We start from the raw sequence: 24,531 nt of genomic DNA on the forward strand, positions 1-24,531 counted from the left end.
AATTCATTTTACTTCAAAAATAAATTGTCTGCTGGTCATTTGACCAGACACTAAACTGGGCTTGCCACATGAACAGTGGCTACAAGAGCAGATCAGAGGTTAGGAATTCTGCAGCGAGTAACTCACCATCTGACTCCTCAACTTGTCCACTATTTACAAGGCACAAGTCAGGAGTGTAATGGAATACTCCAGCTTGTCTGAATGGGGGCAGCTCCAACAACACTCAAAAAGCTTGACACCATCCAGGGACAAAGCAGCCCCCTCTTGATTGGCACCACACCCACAAACATCCTTTCCCTCAGGACCAGCATTGTGTACCATCTACAAGATGCACTGCAGAAATTCACCAAAGACCCTTAAACAGCATTTTCCATACGTATCATCACTTCCACCTAGAAGGACAAGGGCATCAGATACATGGGACCACTACCCCCTGCAACTTTCCATCTAAGCCCCTCCCTCTCCAGACTTGGAAATATATCACCGTTCCTTAAGTGTCACTGGGTCAAAATCTTGGAATTCCCTCCCTCAGGGGCATTGTAGGCCTACCCACAGCACATGGACTGCAGTGGTTCCAGAAGGCAGCTCACCCCCACCTTCTCAAGGGGCAACTAGGGATGGGCAATAAACTGCTGATCCACCCACATTCCATGAGTGAATTTTTTTAAAAAGCTGAACGTTGTAATAAGGGAAGAGTTTATTCCTACCAACCCTGCGAATGCCCCCTGAGATTTTATCGACCTCAGTCAGATCCCTGTCTGCTCTGAGGAAAATGGCTCAGCCGCTGTCCAGGAAATGGACAGTCAGTTCACGCACAGCACAATCCCACTAGCAAAGGCGTTTGTCAATTTGTTGGGACTGTTTTAACCTGTGGTCGGTATGTGTACTGAAGTGTGGGTTAGCAACGTGAGATATCTTTGGAAGATTGTTCAACCCCTCGAGGGCTGCTGTGCTGACAGAGCGTAGGCCAAACTGCCCTTTATTGGGTGACCCGGTGAACAGAGGCTCTGCTGACTCTGATGTAAAAATTCCTGTGGAACCCATTCGATGCAGAGGGTGGAGGGGAGATCTCCCACCTTTTACTGGGCGAGTAATGATCTCTTAATCTCCCATTGCTGTGAACTTGTCCATCTTTAGTTGCTTTGGGGGGATCTTGCTGTGTCTGAATGTTGGCTGGTGCCTCTTTCGCACACTCTGCGTTGGATGCTGTGAAATCCTCCAGTGCGGGAAGAAGCTTTCTTCTCAGCTTTTTCTTTCCTGCTGTCGGATAGTTCTGAACACCATTTGGTTCCCTTGGAAACGGTGCCCGTGTTTGGAACAAGATTATGTAATCCAATCCAGCACTAGTTACATTGATTTAAAATAGATTCACTGGTGGTTTGAAATCGATGAACTGTGCTAAAAGATTTGATGTGGTTGCATTGCTTCATTTCCTCTTAGGCGAGGGTCAAATGCTGAATTGAATTTTTTTTCTCTTGCTGATTGAATCACAGACTCCTGACAGCTCAGAGAACCATTTTGCATCCAGCGCTTTTCAAAAGGGCTCTCTGATTAATCCCACACATTTTAAAAAAAACATATGCCCACTTTTCTTTATCTCCTCCACCCTGAAAGTATTTCCAGTATTTCCCCAATTTCATCCTTTTTCTTTCCTGTTAGATTTAAAAACAATTTTTGCTCCCTTTCAAGCGGTGTGTCTGAGATCACCACTCGTTGGGTCAAAATAAAAAAAAAACAATTTCTCCTCCTCTCTTCTCCCCTCCTCTGATTCTTTTCCCAATTCTCCTCTTCAATCCGTGTCACTCTGGTGACTGACCCTCCTGCCCCTGAACCGTCAGACTCGTTTTAATGACCCCTTCAGGTTAGCTTTGTATTTTCATCCATGGAGGATTCGAACCAGCTTCGGTGGCTGTCTGCATTATTGTAGTGCCCAGGTTTCTGAGAAACTGTCTCCTGTTTTCCCGGAGAAAAGACAACCCACGCACCCTTTTCACTTCTTTGCAATGTGCGCAGCTGCAAGGGGTGGTGTGATGGCTCAGTGGTTAGCACTGCTGCCTCACAGCACCAGGGACCTAGATTTGATTCCAGTCTCAGGCAACTGTCTGTGTGGAGTTTGCATATTCTCCCTGTGTCTGCGTGGGTTTCCTCCCTCAATCACAAAGCTGTGCACATTCGCTGAGTTGGCCACGCTAACTTGCCCATAGTGGTCAGGCATGTGTAGGCTAGGTGCATTAGTCAGGGGTAAATATAGGGTGGGAAATGGGTCTGGGTGGGTTACTCTTTGGAGGGTCGGTGTGGACTTGTTGGGCTGAAGGGCCTATTTCCACACTGTAGGGATTCTAACGCTGCATTTTAGGAGTGGCTCAGTGGTTAGCACGGCTACCTCTCAGCACTAGGGACCTGGGTTAGGTTCCCGCCTCTGGCGACTGTCTACTTGGAGTTTGCACATTCACCCAGTGCCTGCGTGGGTTTCCTCCGGATGCTCCAGTTTCCTCCCGCAATTCAAAGATGTACAGGTCAGGTGAATTAGCCATGCTAAATTGCCCATCGTGTTAGGTACATTAGTCAGGGGTAAGAAGAGGGTAGGGGAATGGGTCTGGGTGGGTTACTCTCTGGAGGGTCAGTGTGGACTTGTCGGGCCATATGGCCTGTTTCCATACTGTAGGGAATCCAATCTAATCTGTTTTGTTGATTCCTTGAATGACAGGACGTGACTCATGAAGACAGACCCAGATCGGTTAGGATTGTAGACTCTGGGTTTGAGGATGATGGGGGGGGGGGGTACCTTTTATAGAAGCCAATAAAATTCTAACAGGACTAAACAGGGTGAAGAGCTGAAAATGTGTTGCTGGAAAAGCGCAGCAGGTCAGGCAGCATCCAGGGAACAGGAGAATCAACGTTTCGGGCATAAGCCCTTCTTCAGGGCTTATGCCCGAAACGTCGATTCTCCTGTTCCCTGGATGCTGCCTGACCTGCTGCGCTTTTCCAGCAACACATTTTCAGCTCTGATCTCCAGCATCTGCAGACCTCACTTTCTCCCTAAACAGGGTGAAGACAGGAAGGAGACCATGTTTGAGTATTGTGCATAGTTTTGGTTCCCTTTATTTAAGGAAGGATGTAATGCCATTGAAGGCAGTTTGGAGAGTTATGGACCAGGCCAGACCCCTTAAAACATTTCAAGAAGGTAGCCTAGATCCTAACGCTGCGAGTTGTTTTAAACAGGTGTAAAGTGGATATTCCAGGAGTGATGCAGCTGGTCAAACCATCTAATTTTAAACAACACAGAATTTATTTACAAGATTACTAAATGAACCATATCCAATAGCAAACAGAATACCAAATAACATAACCTCTCCAAAAATCCAAAGTAATGCTGCTGTTCCGAATACATGCAAAAATGTCCATAAACACCCCTTGGCACAAAAGGTAAATCAAACACAAATTCTTACTCCCTCTCTCTGGCTTCTCTCCTGTATCACCTTTGGACCTGTGTCTGGCTCCAGAAGCGAATGTGGGAAAAAGAAGGGAAAAGCTGTGCTGTGATAACGGTCTACGCCCCTTTCATTGTACAAGTGTTTTTTTTTCGCACGTGAAAGCCTCTGCCTGAGGCAGTATCTGTTAGCTATAATCAACTTGGCCCTAAAACCCTTCACCTCCCGACTTTTCAGAGTCTGTGTCGTTTATGACCTCTCTTGGGTGGGGGGGAAATAAACAAAGTCAAGGACAGCATAACCTTGTTAAAGGAATAGCTCAGTAATGGGAGGATGTTGAGTAGCTTGGTCCCAGGGATGAGGTGGTTTGTTGCATGAAGAGAGATTGAACAGTTTAGACCTAGACATTCCGGAATTTAGAAGAATGAGGGGAGATCAAATTGAGGTATTGAAGATGATTAAAGATGTGGGTAAAATAGACATGGATCAGATGCTTCCTCTTGTGGGGCATTCCTGGAAGAGAGGTCGTAGTCTTACGAAAAGGGATAGCAAATTTACGACAGTTGAGGAGAAACTGTTTCTTTCCAAAGAGTGATGAATCTGTGGAATTCGATATCCCAAAGTGCGGTCGATTCTGGGACAGTGAGTAAATTTAAGGAAGAGTTAGACATTTTTAATTGGTAACAGGTTGAAGGGATATGGAGAGAAAATGGGAGGAAAATGGGAGTAAGGAGCATATCAGCCATGATCGAATGGTGGAGCAGGCTCGATGGGGTGATTGGCCTCATTCTGCTCCTATATCTTATGTTCCTGTTGACTGGCAGAGTCCTGAACCAGGGGTCACAGTCCAAGGATTTGGCATATGACTGAGATGAGAAATGCCTTCACACCGTGAGTGGGGAGCCGCAATGAGGTGAGATAGGATGGGGTCAGAGTCTTGCGTGTTAGGCCCCTTTTGTCCTTCCTGTACTCGGGTATCCTTGGAATCTCCCCTCTCAGGAAATTCCTTTGTCTTATCATTTGCAGAGTCTCAATTGTTTATACGTTGAGTTTCCTTGAGTCCACTAGACTGCAAGCTAAACTATGTGGATGTGAAGATATATAAACTACTGAAACATTTACCACACTCTAACCATAACGTGATAATCACTTCCCTTTTGCAAGCTTTAAATTCATGATGTAGATTCCTTATGGCTGCTGTCAGCTGTGGCTCAGTTAGTAGCTCTGTCTCCAAAGCGTGAGGCAGCTGGGTCATAAGTCACTCAAGGGTGATTCAGTGCTGAGGGAGCGCCGCACTGTCGGAGGGTCAGTGCTAAGGGAGTAGGCACTGTCAGAGGGTCAGTGCTGAGGGAGTGCCGAGGGAGCGCCGCACTGGCGGAGGGTCAGTGCTGAGGGAGCGCTGCACTGTCCGCAAAATCTTTGATTTCTTTAAGATAACTGAGAGTTTGCCTGTCCCCTTTGTCTTGTGTGTAGAGTTACCCGTTGTACACTTTTGAAGAACAGCAGATTTCCCAGTTGATATTTATCTCTTGATCAATATTGCTAAAACTGTTTATCTGATTGTTATCAAGTTGCAGTTTGCTGTGTTTGTTTCCTGTTGTGTTTTTGACCTGTGAACAGTGACCAGGACCCATTAAGTACCTTCAGTGAAAGTGAAAGGTGTTATGTAAGTGCAAGGGTTTTCTCATTACTAATCATCAAAAACTCCATTCCATGTAAATAAAACTTAGGGTAAATATGAGTATAGATGAACAACATGTTGAGCAAACTCTTATGTGGAGATGTTCCCTCAGACCGGGGGAATGTTAAGAGGGAGATTGAATTGCGGTGTTCAGAATCCCCAGGCAGGTATTGATTGAGTCGGTGAGGGAGAGACAGATCCCAGGGGTGGAGGGTCAGTCACCAGAGAGACACAGGTTGAAGGGAATCAGGAAAAGAACCAGAGGAGAGAGGGTGGAGAGGAGGAGATTTACTATTTTAATTTGATGCATCGAGTTGTGAACTGGAATGTTCACTACCTTTATCAGTAGTGGAAATAGATGTAAATGCTTCCAAAGGAGAAAAACAAGCTCTCTATGGCCTAGGGTGAAGTGGAAAAAGAGTGGCACTTTGAAAAGGCTGGCAGAGTTGTGATGGGGAGAATGGCCGCCTTCTCCCATGTTCTGTGGCTTGTTTGGTGTTAGCTTGTGTCACTCTGTCTTGGTCCTGGGTTGTCATCGTCCTTCTCAATGACTGACAGTAACGCCAATGGATAACATGTAGAGCAGTACTTAATCTCTGGTCCGAGAGTAGAGTAGAGTGGCTTTTATTTGTCATTTCTACCATATACAGTAAAAATGAAACCACGTTCCTCCAAGGACCAAGGATGCAACATGGACAGCACAAACGACACAATCATACACCAGAATAAGGTGCAGAAGAAGTGCAAAACATGCAACTTACAGCATGCGTTCTGGAAACTCTTCCCTTGTCTGACCTTCCAGATGATTGTAGGTGACAAAAACATGCCTGTTTCCATATTGCCACACACTGACCATCACCGTGAAGCCCTTCCACTTCATTCATTGTCGGAGATCTTGGTTAAAGGCCTAACTGCCTCAATAGTGTTCCAGCATCCTCCCACGCTCCAAAGGTGTGCAGGGTAGGGTGGATTGGCCATGCTAAATTGTCCCATAGTGCCCAGGGATGTGCACTATGGGAAATGCAGGTGAAAGGGCAAGGGTGGGTGTGGGTGAGATGCTCTTCAGAGGATCACTTGGACTCGATGGGCCGAATGGCCTGCTTCCACACTGCTGTGATTTTGTGATTCTATTGAGCTCTGATTTCTTGCATGATGTAGGTGATTAATGCTTTTTAAAAACCTCCCAGTAGCAATTAACAGCAGAATAGTGACAAAGTGTATAAACTAATATATCTTAATCTTTAATGGCACTGTTGATAGAGGCTCTAATGGCTGTGGGTTTATAGATGAACTTCCGGCTCGCAAAGTACTGTGAAGTACTGCTTTGTCTTCATTCTTAAACAGGGGAATTTGTGTTATATTTCAGACGTAAACATCCCCAAGCTGAGGCAAAAGTCCCAGGGAGTTCTTGTGAATTAAGCATATGAATGGAATGAGTTGCTTGGTTCGAAACTATCTCCAAAGACACCCCCCGCTCTCGATTTTAAATAAAAATTTTAATTGTGCCACTGTCTTGTTCCAAAGGGACAAGGCCTCGCTTCAGTCCTCAGGCTAAATTTCACTCCTGGGCCCAGACCTGGACTTGTGACTGTCTGGGAATCTCACTCATCTATATCCTGGAGCTAAGGAAATGTTTTCTCTTGCTCCATCAGCTGATCGTGAAGAGCAGGTGCTAAACTGGGCTGCACTGATCATGACGATGTGTTAATTTAAAAGTATTTGTATTGTTTGCTCCTGTGGTGCTTCTCGGTGCAGGATTCAATTGAATGAACCCGAGACAAACCAGAGCAGAAAATACCACATGGCTGAATCCCCAGTTTAAACTTCCAGGTTCTGCCCTTGACTTCATTCCAAATTCCCAGGGTGATATCTGTGTTATATATAATTATCTCACAATGTAATTATACACTTGTGATAGAGACTGTAAGCACAGGCTTAGAGACACTTAGATTATGTAACACTGGGGTGCAGTACTGGTGCAGACAGGTCTGAGGCTGTATAACACTGGGGTACAATACTGGTGGGGACAGGTCTATCACTGTATAACACTGGGGTACAATACTGGTGGGGACAGGTCTGTCCCTGTATAACACTGGGGTACAGTACTGGTGGGGACAGGTCTGTCCCTGTATAACACTGGGGTACAGTACTGGTGGGGACAGGTCTGTCCCTGTGTAACACTGGGGTACAGTACTGGTGGGGACAGGTCTGTCCCTGTATAACACTGGGGTACAGTACTGGTGGGGACAGGTCTGTCCCTGTATAACAGTGGGGTACTACTAAGTATCTAACCAACTCAAATGTATTAAGCAGTTCACCAGGAGCTTGCTATTGCCTTACCAGGACACCTGGAGATCAGGGTTCGATTCTGCTATCATACATCTCGAAAATGAGCTGAGTTACATTTGGCAAATTCTGCCAAGTGCCCATTGTGTAACATTTTGGAGTCTGACACATTTGAAATGGACAGGAGTAATTGATGTAGTTGGAGTTACATTGCTGCCCTCTCCTCCCCCCTCCTCTTCTTCCATTTTGGTGTTTATTCAATGGGAGGAATGGAACGGGGTTTTGGGGTAATGTCTGATATGGCCAGGTGAAGGTTGGGATGTATATTTATGAAAGGTGTTTGTTTGGGTTGCTGCACAGACATGGTTCCCTCTGTTCAGTACACAGTGGGAAGAGTTTTTTTAAAAGTCCTACACACAAATATAAGCGGTGTCTTCCTCCTCCGACTTTCAGACCAACATTTCCACAAATTAACTTTCCTGCTGCGCTGAATGCCTTTCTCCTATCGCCGTCCTCTTGCTCTGATTTGGTTCTTGCTTTCTATGATACCCCAATTACAAAAATGTCCTTGTGTCACACCCACCTTACCCCATTCCATCCATCCATGTCTTCCAGCTCCTGCACCCCTCCCGATTTGTGCCATCCTCCAACCCCATCGCCTCTCCCTATCTCTGTACCATCCTCCAGCCCCAATGCCTCTCCCTATCTCTGTACCTTCCTCCAGCCCCATCGTCCATCTGTAACTTCCACCAATCCTGGCCTGTTCACCATCCTCAAGTGCACTGCAGCAATTCACAAAGACTCCTCAGACAGCACCTTCCAAACCCACAGCCACTTCCGTCTAGAAGGACAAGGGACAGCAGGTACATGGGAACACCACCCCCTGCAAGTTCCCCTCCGAGCCCCTCACCATCCCGACTTGGAAATATATCGGCCGTTCCTTCCTGGGTCAGAATCCTTGAATTCCCTCCCTCAGGGACATTGTGGGTCTACCCTATAGCACATGGACTGCAGCGGTTCAAGAAGGCAGCTCACCCCCACCTTCCCAAGGGGGGCAACTAGGGACGGGGCAGTAAATGTTGGGCCCAGCCAGCGATGCACACATCCCACAAAATAAATTCAAAAAATTAAAACCTCTCATTAGTACTTTTGGAGGGCATGCCTTCAGCTTTGGAATGCCCTCCCTAAACTCTTCCATAACTCTGTGTCTGTCTCTTTCATTGTCTGCCTGTGCATCTGTTTGTCTCAGAACATCTGTGGCCCAACCCTCATGTTTCCCCCATCCAGAGTAGCTTGATGTCAGATTATGTCTGATAGTCAGTCATTGTGTGGAAGCACTTTGGGGTGTTTTAGGTGTGGAACATTGTGGTGTCCTATGTGAGTTGTTACAAAGTTCCTGCCTGTACTTGTTGGGCTGTGGCAAGGTTTGAGTTGATTGCTCTTCAGCTTCCTGTAAATGTTTATCGCTCCAGTCAAGATTTGACCTTTTGTGGTCTCGGGTTTTTTCTGGGTAAAGTTGGTGACTCACCTGCTCATTCCCATCAGAGCCGATGAGCTGAGTTCCCGCTCCCACCCCTAAGAATTCCAGGGGTGGGCTTTGACATGGTAAAGGATCCCATGAAAATGGCAGATCCCAATGCTGTTCACAGCCACCAAACTACTTTGCAGAACATAGTTCCTGCTGCACACACATTTAGTTGGCGCACAGTAGGATCCCAGCAGCAGTTGTGTGCGGGTGATCCAATTCTGATGCCCCTCCTGAGGAGGGATAAGGTTAGTTGAGGGACAAGTCCCAGGCAGCAGAGCCCCTGCCCAAACCTGGCTTTAGTCATTGTAGGGCCTCCGGTACTCACCTGTGGGCACAGAGAGATTGGTAGGTACCATTTTGACATGTAGATGGTGCAGTAATGCTTAAAGGTTTCCTAAAATCAATGAGAAATCAGCTATTGGTGTTTGGGTAAGGTTATGATGGCCTTTGTTTTAATGTTGACTCACTCTATGCCACAGAGTAGAAAATAAACTGAACCAGTTAGTCCAGAGAAATTCTAACTGCCTGGACTTGTTCACTCTGCTTTTTATTGTTTTTTTTTTCTTTTTTCTCCTTTTGTTTGCTCTCTTTTTCATCTTTTTTTCTCTCTGTCTGTCTCTGTCTGTCTCTCTCGCTCTCTTGCTGTTTCTATCGATCATTGGCATTAGTACTGAACACTGGATTCCATGACCACCACTGAGCCGGGTGTGTGCACGTGTGTGATGCTCTCACAGATGAGCAGTGCCCTGCCTCAGGATCACTCCAGCTTGTTTACACACCTGCTGTTTTTAAATTCAGTTCTGTGCGTCTGTATGTGACAGGAATGTGAAGCCCTTTCACACGATGGCTTTGAGATTCTGTCTGATTCCACACTCACTTTTTCCCCCCTCCCCCCCCCTCCCTCACTGTCACTGAGGAGGTCTGAGAGTGCCCCTTTCATGAGGGAATGGGAGGAAGCCACTCATCCCCTTTTCGAGCCTGTTCTGCTAGCACTGGATCTGGTATGTCTCTTTGCTCTATAACCTGTCTCAGCTTTTAAGTTGTCAATTGAGTGTTAGTTATTTTCTGTAGTGGGGGTAGGGTGTGGGGAAGAGTTGCGGATTTCCAATTTCCTTCATATGAACAAGACACATCACCCCCTAATCGTTTGTGTATAAAATTAGTCTCTATTACAGTACAGAAAGAGTCACTTCAACTCATCATCTGCTCTGCTAGGCCATCATGTGTCTGCTTTCATCCCATTTCCCCAGCACTTGACTTCTCTCCTTGAAGGGATTTTTGACCAATTGGTTCAGATGTAAAATCATAGTGTTATAGCATGGGTAGAGCCCTTCAGCCCATTGAGCCTACCTCTGTCATCGAGCAGCGATCTATTCTAATCCCCTTTCCCAACACTTGGTCATAGCACTGCACACTTTGGAAGTATTGACATAATCCCTACACTGGAGATGGACTCCATTCTACCCATCAAGACGACACTGGTCTTGATGAAGAGCAACCCACCTTATCCCCACAATTTCTCATTTCCCATGGCCAATCCACCCTAACCTGCACACCCCTGGGAACTATGGAACAATTTAGCATAGAGAAAATGAGTACTGCAGATGCTGAAGATCAGAATCGAGATCAGAAAAGCCCAGCAGGTCAGGCAGCATCCGAGGAGCAGGAGAATAGATGTTTCAGTAATTCCTGATGAAGGGCTTAATGTTCGAAACGTCGATTCTCCTGCTCCTCGGATGCTGTGCTTGTTCAGCACCTCACTCTCTACTCTGATCTCCAGCATCTGCAGTACTCACTTTCTCCTTTTTAAATCTTTGCCCTTGGTTCTGGACCGTCTACTCGAGAGAAATGCTTCTTCGGATCTAGTACTTCGTATACCTCAATCAGGTCCCCCTCTTCAACCTTCTCTGCTCCAAAGAACACACAGCACCCCCCTAACGAGTCTCTATGCAACAGCTGAATTCCTCCAGCTCGGCAACATTCTGGGAAATCTCCTCGCTGGTCCTTCCTGCAGTTCACCAACCCAGTTAAAACCCTCTCACAGCTTGCTCCTTTTTTCTCTTTGCTGTTCAAATGCAAGCATAACGGACTGTGCTCCCCTCTCTGTGTAGTTAACCCTCTCCATCTTTGTATCATTCCGGGGAAAAGCCTCAACACCTGATTGGCCTAGAACTGCATCCCTTCAACCAATCCGATTTCAGCGCCCACCATTTTAAAAAAGATGGTAACTCAGCACCCTGACAAACACCCAATTTGGTTTGTTCCTCATAAATCTCAAGGGGCTAGACTACCAGATGTTGGAGAAGTTTCATAGCTCAGGTTGTGGATCAGGTTGGAAGTTTGCTCGCTGAGCTGGTGGTTTTACCTAGCATGGTGACGAAACGTCTGAGAACAAAGGGGCACCAGTTTAGCAAGCAAACTTACAGCAAGAGTATCAGCAAGGAAGTTACCACAAATCCATACACCGTGCGGCGTTGGCATCTGTCAGAATCCTGCTCTGAAAACCACTCTGTCAGAAGGATGTCAAGGATTTGCAGGCAATGTAGAAAACAATTAAATGAGACTGCTCCCAGTGACAGGGGAATGTTAATGATGTGGATGGGCTTTAGAGGTAGGGACTGTTCCTTCTCAGAAGGGAAGGTTGGAGTAGAGGCAGATTTGAAATGGGTGTTTAAAATCAGGAGGATGACACCAGGATTGGAGGTGTAGCGGATAGCAAAGAGGGCTACCTCGGATTGCAATAGGATCTTGACCAGATGGGCCAATGGGCTGAGACGTGGCAGATGGAGTTTAATTCAGATAAATGCGAGGTGCTGCATTTTGGGAAAGCAAATCTTAGCAGGACTTATACACTTAATGGTAAGGTCCTAGGGAGTGTTGTTGAACAAAGAGACTTTGGAGTGCAGGTTCATAGCTCCTTGAAAGTGGAGTTGCAGGTAGATAGGATAGTGAAGAAGGTGTTTGGTATGCTTTCCTTTATTGGTCAGAGTATTGAGTACAGGAGTTGGGAGGTCATGTTGCGCTGTACAGGACATTGATTAGGCCACTGTTGGGATATTGCGTGCAATTCTGGTCTCCTTCCTATTGGAAAGATGTTGTGAAACTTGAAAGGGTTCAGAAAACATTTACAAGGATGTTGCCAGGGTTGGGGGGTTTGAGCTACAGGGAGAAGCTGAACAGGCTGGGGATGTTTTCCCTGGAGCGTCGGAGGCTGAGGGGTGACCTTATAGAGGTTTATAAAATCATGAGGGGCATGGATAGGATAAATAGACAAAGTCTTTTCCCTGGGGTGGGGGAGTCCAGAACTAGAGGACATAGGTTTAGGGTGAGAGGGGAAAGATATATAAGAGACCTAAGGGGCAACTTTTTCACACACACAGGGTGATACGTGTATGGAATAAGCTGCCAGAGGATGTGGTGGAGGCTGGTACAATTGCAACATTTAAAAGGCATTTGGATGGGTATATGAATAGGAAGGGTTTGGAGGGATACAGGCCGGGTGCTGGCAAGTGGGACTAGATTGGGTTGGGATATCTGGTCAGTAGGGACAGGTTGGACCGAAGGGTCTGTTTCCATGCTGTACATCTGAGTCTATCTGGAGAGAACACATGGGGTGAACCATTGGTCAAAGGACTGAGGTTGAGCAGCAACAGCTTTAAGGTGATTGCTACTTGTGTTAATGGGGGCCTTAAGGGGAAAACTTTTTTTAAAAAATTATTCCTTTGCTGGACTTGAGTATTGCTTGTTGTGCTAGCATTTATTCCTGTCCCTCAAGCCCCTTCCAGAGGTATGTAATAACATTTATTAATTTGTTAACAATTACACCATTGAAATTATATTTACAGGAACACTTGGTTCTTTGTCTTGTATGCTATGGTGTTTCAAATGCTGGGAATTGTGATTTGTGTAGATATGTGCTTGATGAATGTAGTGGAATCGATGGGCTGTAGGGTCTCCCTCCATACTATAATACTGTACAACTGTGTCTGAAGAGGTTAATTAAAACTATCTGCAAGGAGATGGGTCAAGTACTGGCAAATGGGGTTAGAGTAGATAGGTGCTTAATAACAAGCAGAGATACGATGGCCTGAAGGGCCTGTTTTGATGCAACGAATGGTTGGAATCTGGAATGCACTTCCTGAGAGTGAGGTGGTGGCAAATCCAACTGAAGCTTTCAAAAGGGAGGGAGGGCATGGAGGACTGTACTTGTGTATCGTGTCACTTTCGTTCTCCCACTCTTCGATCTCCTGCCCCTTCTCCCTCTCGCGTGATCTCTCTCTCTGCCTGTCTCTCTCTCTCTCTCTCTCTCACACATGCAGTTTCCAGGAAACCTATTGAGACCACTCATTCCAATCTCACTCAGTTGGGTGCGTTGTGTTCTGTGGGCTGTGATGTTTCCAGTTGACTGTATCACAAACAGTGTGGAATGTAATGCAGGGCATTGTGCCAAATGAGGCTGCTACATTTATCAGACTGGGTGTGTGACTGTTTCCGAGTCCGATTTCATATCATCAACGTTATCTCCTGACTTTGTGTCTACGTAGTGCAGACTGTGAAGGACTGGGACCACCTCATTGTCCCGGCAGCAGGGTCTATAGTTTACTTGAGGTCCAATGAGACGTCAGAGGCGTTTGAGGGACTGTTATCCAGCACAGGTTCACCCTGGGCCATAGGAGGAGGTAATGGGACCAGGACATTGGCTTTCAGTCCAAGAAGAGTGTGAGGGAGGTATAGGCATAAGTGGGAACAGAGCAAGAGAGCTGGACACGTTTACAGGTGAATTCCTGAGCTCAGGATCCCAGGTAGCTGAAGGCACAGCTCCCAGTGGTGGAAGGAATGAGGGCTGGAGGGAGTTACAGGGATAGGGAGGGGTGTTGGGGCTGGAGAATGCAGTGGATTATTTTATTCTGTATCAAAACCCCTGCTCTCCCTGTCCTGGGAGTGTTTGATAGGGACAGCATCAAGGAGCTTTACCATTAGCCTCAGAGTAGAGGGAGCTTTACCATCTTTCCAAAGGAGTAGCGAGCCGGTCGTGATTCCTTCCCTCTCCTTTTTTTACCTTCCATCCCTCTCAGAGGACCCAGTGGATTCGGGATCGACGACTGGAGCAATTGTGGGTGGGATCATCGCTGCGATCGTTATCCTGACTGTGCTGGTCACTGCTGTCCTCATCTTCAAGAGACAGAGGAAGAACACGGACGAGGAGGAAGATGAGTGAGTGTTGGAGCCGGTGTGCGCTTCGAGCTTCCTGACCTCCATCCCCAGGATCAGAGGCCATGAGCCCTGATCTCTGACCCTCAAACCTCCCGATGTCTGTGTTAGCACCCAATGCTGGCAGAATGGATATGTACCTCCACATCTTTCCTGCCCATCCCTAACCCCAGTGGCTTTTGGGTCCCACACTAAACTCCTTCCCTGGCCAAAGCCACGTTCCCAACTCTGAGTCTGGGGAATGTCCTTCTATTGGCGGACAGAAGGGCCATTCCGGAACCCATCGGCAAAACCCTGAGCCGGGAATCTGGGAGCGGCGAATGATCTTCGTCGGCTGATCGCCAAGTGAAGCTTTGCGTTGTCATTGAGTCACTCAGTCCTGGCCCATGTTGTGTTGTACTGTGCAACTGATTGGAAGTGATGTTCCTGTAGTGTGTGGTAACTGCACACATCGCTCCCCATCCCCATGCTGTGTATGCTGCCTCACTGCCCTCAGCGGCCCATCCTGTTGGCTCACGACCAAATAGGAACTGGATACACCGCTCCCTCCTGACTCCCAGCAAGCCCTCCTGAGCCAATGGTTGCCTCATTCCTGTCAGCTTCCCAGAAATCCTGGCAATTAGGCCGAATGTGACCTTTCAGGCCTAACTGGAGAGGGGAGTGGAGAGGCAGGGACGTCTCTTCCAAAGTTCCTCCTCTCCTACCCCTCCATCTACTGCTGCCCCAGGATGCTCCAATCCCTGAGCTCAATCTTTGTCTCCTTTCTGAGAGAACAGCCCATAAACTTTGACCTTTCTCCTCCTGGGCGTCAATTCCCATCCAAGTAGTTTCCCGCTGTCTCTCTCATTCTCTCATGTCGCCTTGCTCCCTGTCCCTAATTGACTGTGTGTGTCTGGCACCCACCATCCCTCAAGGACAGATGGTAGTTAAGGAACCGGCCATGTTGTCATGTGGGGTCTGGAGACACGTGTAAACAGTAAGGAATGGGATTCCTGCCCTGAACGGATAGGAGTGAGCCAATATTGTTTGGTTTTGGGTTTCTTTTTTATCAACAGTCCTCAGGCCCCTCTTTCAGAGACTGGCTTCGATTCTAGATTTCCACAAGTGGATTCAAAATACCCCCTCTTCGTCATGGTGAGATTGTTCTGGGCAATTTCGCATAGCCAATCCACCCTAACCTGCACATCCCTGGGCACTATGGGACAATTTCCCATGGCCAATCCACCCTAACCTGCACATCCCTGGATACTATGGGACAATTTAGCATGGCCAATCCACCCTAACCTGCACATCCCTGGGCACTATGGGACAATTTCCCATGGCCAATCCACCCGAACCTGCACATCCCTGGACACTATGGGACAATTTCCCGTGGCCAATCCACCCAAACCTGCACATCCCTGGACACTATGGGACAATTTCCCATGGCCAATCCACCCTAACCTGCACATCTTTGGACAGTGGGATGAAACCAGAGCACTCGGAGGAAATCCAAGCAGACACGGGGAGAATGTGCAAACTCCACACAGACTGTCGCCCGAGGCTGGAATTGAACATGGGCCCCTAGTGCTGTGAAGCAGCAGTGCTAACCCCTGATGTGCGTACAAATGGCCTCCATCTGCAGTGCAGGGCAGGGTTCATAATTTCGTGGGATATCGGAGCAGAATTAGGCCATTCGGCCCATCGAATCTGCTCCACCATTCGATCATGGCTAATATGTCCTCACCCTGATTTTCTTGCCTTCTCCCCGTATCCCTCCAACCCATTACCAATTAAAAATCTGTCTGACTCCTCCACAAATTTACTCACTGACCCAGCACCCACCAAACGTTGGGGTAGCCAATTCGACAGATTCACAACCCCTTTGGGAGAGTTCGTTTCTCCTCAACTCTCTTTTAAATTTGCTACCCCTTATCAGAAGAGTAGGGTTCTGTGATTTGAACCTGTGTTCTCCCCTGACGCCCGGAGGTTACTGACCCAGTGATGTGCCTGTTGTGATGGTAATGGGGTCAGGCAGGTGGACCTCATAGAATCTGAGTTCCCTGATTGGGGCTGTTAAACTGGTCCAATCAGGGAGCCCTGGCTGACTGACAGAAACAGGAGTGTCACACTGAGAGCTGGCTCTGAGGAAACTAGGTCAGTATCAAGGACTTGGCCCATGTAAATAAAGTGGTAACTTGGTGATACCCACCTCTGTGCAATCCTTTTAGTTCCCATCTCCCTTCCCTCTAACCCTCGATCCTTTCAGACCTAGAACTGGGTGAGTGGAAGTGTTATTGTACGTGTGGGATTGTCCGTACTGTGCAGAAGATGAAGCTATCTGGTTGTCCAATGCTGCCTTGTGGAGAGGTTCCTGCCAGTTTTGCTGGTGATGGACGTGCGAGGGGATTTCAGACCCCACGTTGAAGTGGTGACCCAGCACAGCTGACGCCCAGTCACTGACCAGGACACCATGGTGACCTGCAGCTCGGGCTCATAGAGCTGAGTGGAGATTATTGATCAGAATTGACGGTGTCGTTCAGACTCTCCTTCCCAGTTCTTCTCCGACCTTTGTCCTCCTGATTGTATCCAGGGTGACGATCTTTCAATTGCGAAATAATTACTCGCCAATATTTAATGTTTCTCTCCTTGGCTCGCCAAGTCTCTGCTAAAGTGATTTGGTTTTTTGCTTTTTTTTTTACAGTCTTGAACCCCCCAACTACAAGCCTCCTCCCCCAAAGAAGACCCTGGAGGGAATTGACAAGGTATTCGTTTTCAGGTTCAATTCTGTTTTCCAGGGAAGGGACTTGCATTGATGTGGCGCCTCCCACAACCTCGGGGCATCCCGCAGCCAGTGCGGCTCTTTCAGAATTGTCGTCATTGCTAAAGCGTGGGAAATACCACACTTTTGTCTATGCTCAGCAAGATCCTGCAAGCGAGAATGTGACAATCCACTGAGGATCCGTTTGGATAAGTTGATTGTCAGAGAAATGTTGGACTGGGGTCATGGGGAAGGCCTCCCCCCTCCTGCTCCCCTTCCAGTCATGACTGTGGGGGTCTCTTACATCTACCTAACAGGAGTGAGGATGGTGTTGGTTTAATGTGTGAGACAATTAATCTGACAGTGCAGTATTCCCTCCGCACTGACCCCCTCTCTGACAGTGCGACGCTCCCTCTGCACTGACCCCCTCTCCGACAGTGCGGCGCTCCCTCTGCACTGACAGTGTGACGCTCCCTCAGTCCTGTTTGTGTTGGTGTGTGTTTGGGTTCGGCTATCTGCCCTGGGGGTGGGAGATGAGTGATGAGTGAGAACAGACCAAGAATGGGGCTGAGATGTCCAGCTGCCCCCTGGAGATGTAAATGCGTTCCCTTTTCGATATTTAACAGTGTACTCCTTTAGGTTATGAAAACAGAAGATGAAAAGATGGAAAGCATCCCCATTACCACGACCTACTTTGAGACTGGGGCAGAGGAAGATAATGGAATGGTAAGTGTGACAGACAGTGCGAGGGACTCACTCACCCACTTTTACTTTCGAATTAGTGAAAGGAATAACTTTGATTGGAACAGTGAGGAACAAGAATGGATGTTAAAAGTGACAATTTTAAATGGGGAGCTGGAAGCGAGGGAGTATTTAGATAAATCAGTGAAGGTAGGCGCTTAGGCAAGGGTGGCATTTACAAGCACTAGGATGGAGAGCGATTCTGAAATGACACTTTTATCAGAGTTCAGTCGCAAATGCAGATCCTCGTTCTGTTCCCTGATGTTGAATGATTAATCATCATGTTACAGGGCTTATAGAGATGGCGAGGTGGTGTAGGGGCTGGAAGGGGTTACAGAGATGGGGAGGTGGTGTCGGGCCGGAGGGGGTTACAGAGATAGGGAGAATACAGGTGTATAATGGTGATGCTGTGTTGGAATGGAATGGGATGGGAGTGAGATGCCGTTGGATGGTGCGGAACAGGTCTTTTCTGTCTCACTCTTGGGGCTTGTCCCCTTTCTCTCTCTCTCTCCCACTCCCCACCCCACCCCACCCCCCCATCCCCCCACTCCCCCACTTTCTCTTTCCCCTCCCCACCCCACCCCCCCACACCCCCACTTTCTCTTTCCCCTCCCCCTCTGTAGACTCTGACCCAGTATTACGATGAGCCGGGCCTGAACACTGAAGTGAAGTCTGCTAACATCGCCGTGCGCCCTGGGGACTATCTGGAGCAGGAGAACCCGATTTACAATGACCTCTCTTACAATGAGCCTGAGGAACATCGCAAGAGCCAGGAGTTTGTGTCGAAGGGCATGTACGTGTAGGCCCCAGGCTTCTCCTGGCAAAGACCACTACATCCCCCCCATCCCCCAACCCCTGCCACCATCCGTTCCAACCTCGTTATTTGCCTTAACACTCACACGGCTGCACTTCCCTTCTCTCTTCCCTGACTGACACAGAATTTCTACCTTCTGGGGGCTCGGAGGGTGGGAGTCTTCACACTCTAGTCTTGACGCTATCGATCCTTGACACTTTTTTGTTGGAATTTGTCACGTTTGTCTTGGGAGACAGAGGGAGCTGGGCTGAGCCTGACCACTTTCCCTTTGGCACCCACACTCCCTCCCCCATATCCCACCCCCACCTCCTCAGTGCCCCGTACCCAGTAAAAGATACTAGGCCCTCAGAGCGTAATATGTGGCTTGGTCATCACACTGTACACTACCAAGCCTGAGGTTGGGTTGGGGGTGGGAGGGGGCCTAGCTCTGTCCTCATGGGGGTATTGTTGGGGATGGAAATAAGGAGATGGTTTTGTGTCAGGAGCTTAAAACCCTTAAACTCCTCTCTGGTCCCCATTCACTCCCCTCCCCGCCTACATACTCAGCACTGCCCAGTTCTCAGGCAGAGGCTTATTAAGAACAGACCTGTCCCAAACTTTGGGAAATCATGGTAACTCTGGGGACCTAAAGGAGCTGGTCGACGCTGGTGGGTGACAATTCCATTGCCTTTAACAACGACCACTCCCAGTCTCACTCCTGTTTAATCAGTTGCCCAATATGGTTGCTCTCAATTCCCCCCTACTGTCCCCATGTTCCTTCACTCTCAGCTCCCTACCCTCACCCCGTCTTCGGTGGAGAGAGAGAGAGCGCGCATGATTGTGCTTCAGGAATTTGACTCCTGCCTTCTTAGAAGCTACAGCCGATTTTGTAGGCTAGCAGGGAGAGCGTGGGTAATAGGAGAGGGGTATTGGGAAGGTGCTTATGGTGGGCTGTTGTCAGAATGGGGGTATTGGAGAGGTCAATGGGTATGGGGATTGGGTTGAGGGGGACAAGGTTGAAGTGCAGGTAATTTGAGGAGGTGAGCGATTGTCGGGCACTGATGGGGAGGTAAAGGGGCAAACCTGCAGCCCCCATACCCAAGGGTTGTGGATAGGATTCCATTAATCGGGAGTTACCGTTAAGTGTATCACAGGGTAACCCACTCGGGTCATATCGCTCTCGCGCCCTTTCTCTCTCTCTGTCTGTCTCTCTCTGTCTGTCTGTCTGTGTTTTTCTCTCTCTTCTCTCTTTTTTTTTCTCTCTCTCTCTCTCTCTCTCTCTCTCTCTCTCTCTCTCTCTCTCTCTCTCTCTCTCTCTCTCTCTCTCTCTCTCTCTCTCTCTGTGTCTCTCTCTCTCTCTCTGTGTCTCTCTCTCTCTCTCTCTCTCTCTGTGTCTCTCTCTCTCTCTCTCTCTCTCTCTCTCTCTCTCTCTGTCTCTCTGTCTCTTCTCTTCTCTTTACTTTGGCTGAGCTCTAGGATTTGTAAAAGCCGCGGAGCTTGTGTCTGACTCTTTAACACTTACTGAGCTCAGAGGAGTTTGTTGTATTAAGGATAACTAATAATTCAATCTTCCTGAACTCTGGTATTGGGTAAAGTGCTACAGGGAGGAGCTGCAAGGGTATTTCAGATCCAGAAGCAATTTTAAACATCTGGGATGGAAAATCCCTCTCTTTCTTATCCGGAATTTAGAAGCAATCCAATTTAAATTTCATTATAGTCCTGCAGAATTATTTATTATTTTTTGTTGAAAGTACCATCTGCTTTGTGTTTTTAAATCCAGTTTTCTGAGGGGCTATTGTTGGGGCCATATAACAGTTGGTGAAGCCCTTCCAGGCTCTGGAACAGAGTTCCTCATTCACCAAAAATATCCCTCTTTTTAAAAAAAAATTTAATGACTTTTTTAAAAAAAATACCATTGGAGTGAAGATTACAGGAGAAATTAAGAGATCACAGGCCTTAAAGGGTTAGGTCAGGGATGACATGAGAAGAAAAATGAACGAGGGTGGGGTTGGTGAGAGGAAAATGCATTTAAATTCTGTGTAAACCCAGCTGTGAAATCCTGTTCTGGAACTGATGCAGGAAAAAGCATCCAGTTAACATCTATACAGACCTGTGAGAGATGTCTCCAATCAGTCCCACTACTTCCCCACATCCTGCAACTGCTTCCTCTCCAATTTATTGCTACAGTCCCCCCCTTTAAAGAATGTTCCTGTTGAACCTGAACCCTTTCAGTCTCAGATTACAGTAGCACGGTGGCTCAGTGGTTAGCACTGCTGCCTCCTAGTACCAGGAACCCATGTTCGATTCCATCCTCGGGCGACTGTCTGTTTGGAGTTTGCACGTTCTCCTCATGTCTGCGTGGGTTTCCTCTGGTGCTCTGGTTTGCTCCCACAGTCCAAAGATGTGCAGGTTAGGGTGGATTGGCCATGCTAAATTGACCCATCGTGCCCAGGGATATGCAGGTTAGGGTGGATTGGCCATGCTAAATTGTCCCATAGTGCCCAGGGATGTGCAGGTTAGGGTGGATTGGCCCTGGGAAATTGTCCCATAGTGTCCAGGGATGTGCAGGTTAGGGTGGATTGGCCCTGGGAAATTGTCCCATAGTGTTCAGGGATGTGTAGGTTAGGCGCGTTAGTCAGGGGAAATTTGGAGTTGGCGATTTGGTGTGACTGGGTTACTCTTTGGAGGGTCAGTGTGGACTAGTTAGGCTGAAGGGCCTGTTTCCACACTGTAGGGATTCTATGAACTTGCTCCACCAAGAAATTAATTTCTCTCCTCTTCCACCTGCTCTCTCTGGGTCTTTCCCCTTCAATCCTGGGGCTGACACTCCTGCCCCTGGGAACTGCTTGAATTGAATTGATTGAATCGATCGAAAGCTGCTGCCTACCCCAAATAATTCTGAACGCCCTGATTCAATCTCTTCCCCAACCTCTTACCCACTCCCAGGGCAACAATCCCAGTCTCCCTGTGTGTAACTGAAGATCCTCATCTGGGGCCATTCTGATATATCACCTCCACAACCTCCTCAAATCCTTAATGTCCTTCCTAAAGATCCTGAGCTGCCCCTCTGTGATTCCTGCCAGGAAGGACATTTTCATATTCCTGCCTTGGATTTTCCAATTGGTTGTAAATACTCCTCGCTTCGCTCTGAATTGAACGGCAGAAACAATAGCTGATCAGGCAAGTGAGCCATTGGCTTGTCACTACAGCATTAACTCCACTCCGCAGTATTCGCACTTTTTCTGTTTGTATCCGACCCGGAAGAAAGATTGAGTGACTGACTGATTTAAAGCAGAAGATGATGGCGATTGCTCGCACTGTGTTTTTTAAAAAGCTTGGGACTCCTGGCCGTCTGAGATTGCAATTGGCATGTGATTGACTGTGTGCCCCTAGGCAAGAGGGTGTGATTACTGCCCACAAAGGATTTCAGAACAAAACCAGTTTTGGGAGTTCCAGTTTCTGTTCTGAGTGTGAAAGCACTTTTTTTTTTAACCTCACTCTCCGTGAGAACACCACACTCACTTTTTAAAGGGTAGGTCTGCTGACTCGGTGCTGCCAATTTGCACACAGCATGATCCCAATAACAGCAGTTTGGTGGCAACTCACTCCATTGATTTGAAGAAAAGAAATTGGCCCCCAGACACTAAGGAGAACTACACTTTCCCCACCCCAGTTCCTGACCCACTGACAGTGCGGCGCTCCCTCAGCACTGACCCTCCGACAGTGCGGCATTCCCTCAGCGCTGTGTCTGGGATGATTTAGAACCTTGTTTATTTGGAGTGGGATTCCTGAGCAGTTGTTCACACTTGGCCTAAGATTGCCTGGTGCTAATTGGTGAAAATCTGAGCTCTGTTTCCAAGCATTTGAGGAGGTCTCCCTATGTCAGTCTGAAATCAATGATACAATTTAGCCTGATGGTTAATATTTCATGAAGAAATAACATATTAGAACACTAACTCATTGGCATATAGTCAATGACTCAATTCTAAACATTGTCCTTGCTGGCAAAGTGTGAACCTTGGAGTAAGTCTGAAGTAATACTGCTCTCTGGTGGTGAGTGCCAATGACGTCATTCGGTTGTGCGTTCTGAGCTATTTCATCAATACCTGCTTCAATCACCATGTAACACAGTCACATGTTCAAAGGTGCTCCACATGAGTGTTCATCAGACATCTTTTGGCAATTAGCCACAGAAGGAGAATTTCAGACGGCTGACTGACAGATTGGTGAGAGATGCGTGCTGGTAGGAACAGCCTTGACAGTGCAGTGGATGTGATGTAATGGTAAATATTGTCCCAGCGGCCTGTTATTTTCCACACAGACACTTCATGAAATATCACTGCTGCTGCTTTTGGTTTTTATTTTGGCACACTCAACTGAATTACGATTCTGTGAGAGAGGCTACAAGATGTGAATACGTAATGTTCTGTGACACGGTTTATTGTGATTTCTGTAATTAATCAAAGTGACACTACACGGGATTAAATGCCTTTGAATTCTGCTGCTGTTAATCATCTGAATTAAATATTTGTGTATGCGCAAGCTGTGATGAAATTTAAGACTTAACACTATCGATGTGAAGGTGTTTCAGAACTGACTTTGCTGTTTCAGAATAAAATTACTAATGCTGTCCAAGTCACAGTTGGGCTCACTCTACAGGAAATATTTTGTATATCTTGGATGAGTTTTAAGTTATCTTTTGTAAACAATAAACTTTTTCTGTATTTGCAGGGTGTGTGGGGTTTTCCTTGGGGATTGCAGTGGATGACATGACAAGCAAGGGCAGGGAGAAGACCATGCCAATTGATTTGTAAAATACACAATGCATTTCCCAGGATTTGCCAAATTCAAGCTGAATTATCGACACACCCATCCGGCCGAGAGTGTGCCAAAGCATTTTTTAAAACAAAACATGGTCCATCGTTTAATTTGCAGCAAAGAAATGTGCATTCCTGTAGCCACTTTCACAGGGCAAGATATCCTAAGTCTACTCCCATCTCCAACAATATTTGACACGCGGCTTGCGATGTGATAAGGAAAGGTTTGGGTCAAAGAGACAGAGAGAGATATGGGTGGGTTTCGGGAGAGAATGCAAGAGCTCAATAAATGGGCAGCTGAAGACAAGGCATGCCTCCCCCCCCCCCCCCCCCCCCCCCCTCCAACGTGGAGGAACAGTGAGAATTGAGGGATACACAAGGAGCCGGATTGGAAGAGATTACAGGGATAGAGAGGGGATGTGGGGCTGGAGAGGGTTACAGAGATAGGGAGGGAGGTGTAGGGGTTGGAGGGGGTTACAGAGATAGGGAGGGAGGTGTAGGGGTTGGAGGGGGTTACAGGGATAGGGAGGGAGGTGTAGGGGCTGGAGGGGGTTACAGGGATAGGGAGGGAGTGTAGGGGCTGGTGGAGGTGACAGAAATAGGGAGGGGGTAGGGGCTGGAGGTGGTTACAGAGATAGGGAGGGGGGTAGGGGCTGGAGGGGTTTACAGCGATAGGGAGAGTTGTTGGGACTGGATGAGGTATAGGAGATAGGGAGGGTGTGTAGGGGCTGGAGGAGGTTGCGGAGATAGGGAGAGGGTATAGGGGCTGGAGGAGGTTGCGGAGATAGGGAGAGGGTATAGGGGCTGGAGGGGGTTACTGAGATAGGGAGGGTGTTACAGAGATAGGGAGGGGGTGTAGAGGCTGCAGGGGGTTACAGAGATAGGGAGGGTTGTTGGGATTGGAGGAGGTTACAGAGATAGGGAGGGGGTGTAGGGGCTGGAGGAGGTTGCGGAGATAGGGAGGGGGTGTCGGGGCTGGAGAGGGTTACCGAGATAGGTAGGGGCTGGAGGGGGTTACAGAGATAGGGAGGGTGTGTAGGGGCTGGAGGAGGTTGCGGAGATAGGGAGGGGGTGTCGGGGCTGGAGGGGGTAATAGAGATAGGGAGAGGGTATAGGGGCTGGAGGGGGTTAATGAGATAGGGAGGGTGTTACAGAGATAGTTGAGGAGAAAGTGAGGTCTGCAGTCGCTGGAGATCAGAGTTGAAAATGTGTTGCTGGAAAAGCGCAGCAGGTCAGGCAGCATCCAGGGAACAGGAGAATCGACGTTTCGGGCATAAGCCCTTCCTCATTCCTGAAGAAGGGC

At 47.8% G+C, this 24,531-nt stretch overlaps 1 protein-coding gene across 2 annotated transcripts in view; it reads left to right on the forward strand.

Annotated features, from left to right (window-relative positions):
* Positions 1-23,141, forward strand: part of LOC122544222 (nectin-1-like) — a 69,391-nt gene extending 46,250 nt beyond the window's left edge. The window contains exons 6-10 of one of the 2 annotated variants that reach the window (XR_015753537.1): positions 14,002-14,140; positions 16,821-16,881; positions 17,517-17,603; positions 18,242-20,926; positions 20,980-23,141. Coding sequence is in view for 1 of the 2 variants with exons in the window: in XM_043683301.2 (XP_043539236.1) it covers positions 14,002-14,140; positions 16,821-16,881; positions 17,517-17,603; positions 18,242-18,421 (467 nt within the window). In the remaining variant the exon portion in view is untranslated. Of the gene's footprint in view, positions 1-14,001; positions 14,141-16,820; positions 16,882-17,516; positions 17,604-18,241 lie in introns of both variants that reach the window. The other variant, XM_043683301.2, reaches the window with a different exon arrangement.
* The last annotated feature ends 1,390 nt before the right edge of the window (positions 23,142-24,531 follow it).

Source organism: Chiloscyllium plagiosum, unplaced genomic scaffold (assembly GCF_037043375.1).
Source record: "Chiloscyllium plagiosum isolate Xiang-an unplaced genomic scaffold, Cpla_swu_hap1 HiC_scaffold_38, whole genome shotgun sequence".
Classification (NCBI taxonomy): Eukaryota; Metazoa; Chordata; class Chondrichthyes; order Orectolobiformes; family Hemiscylliidae; genus Chiloscyllium; species Chiloscyllium plagiosum.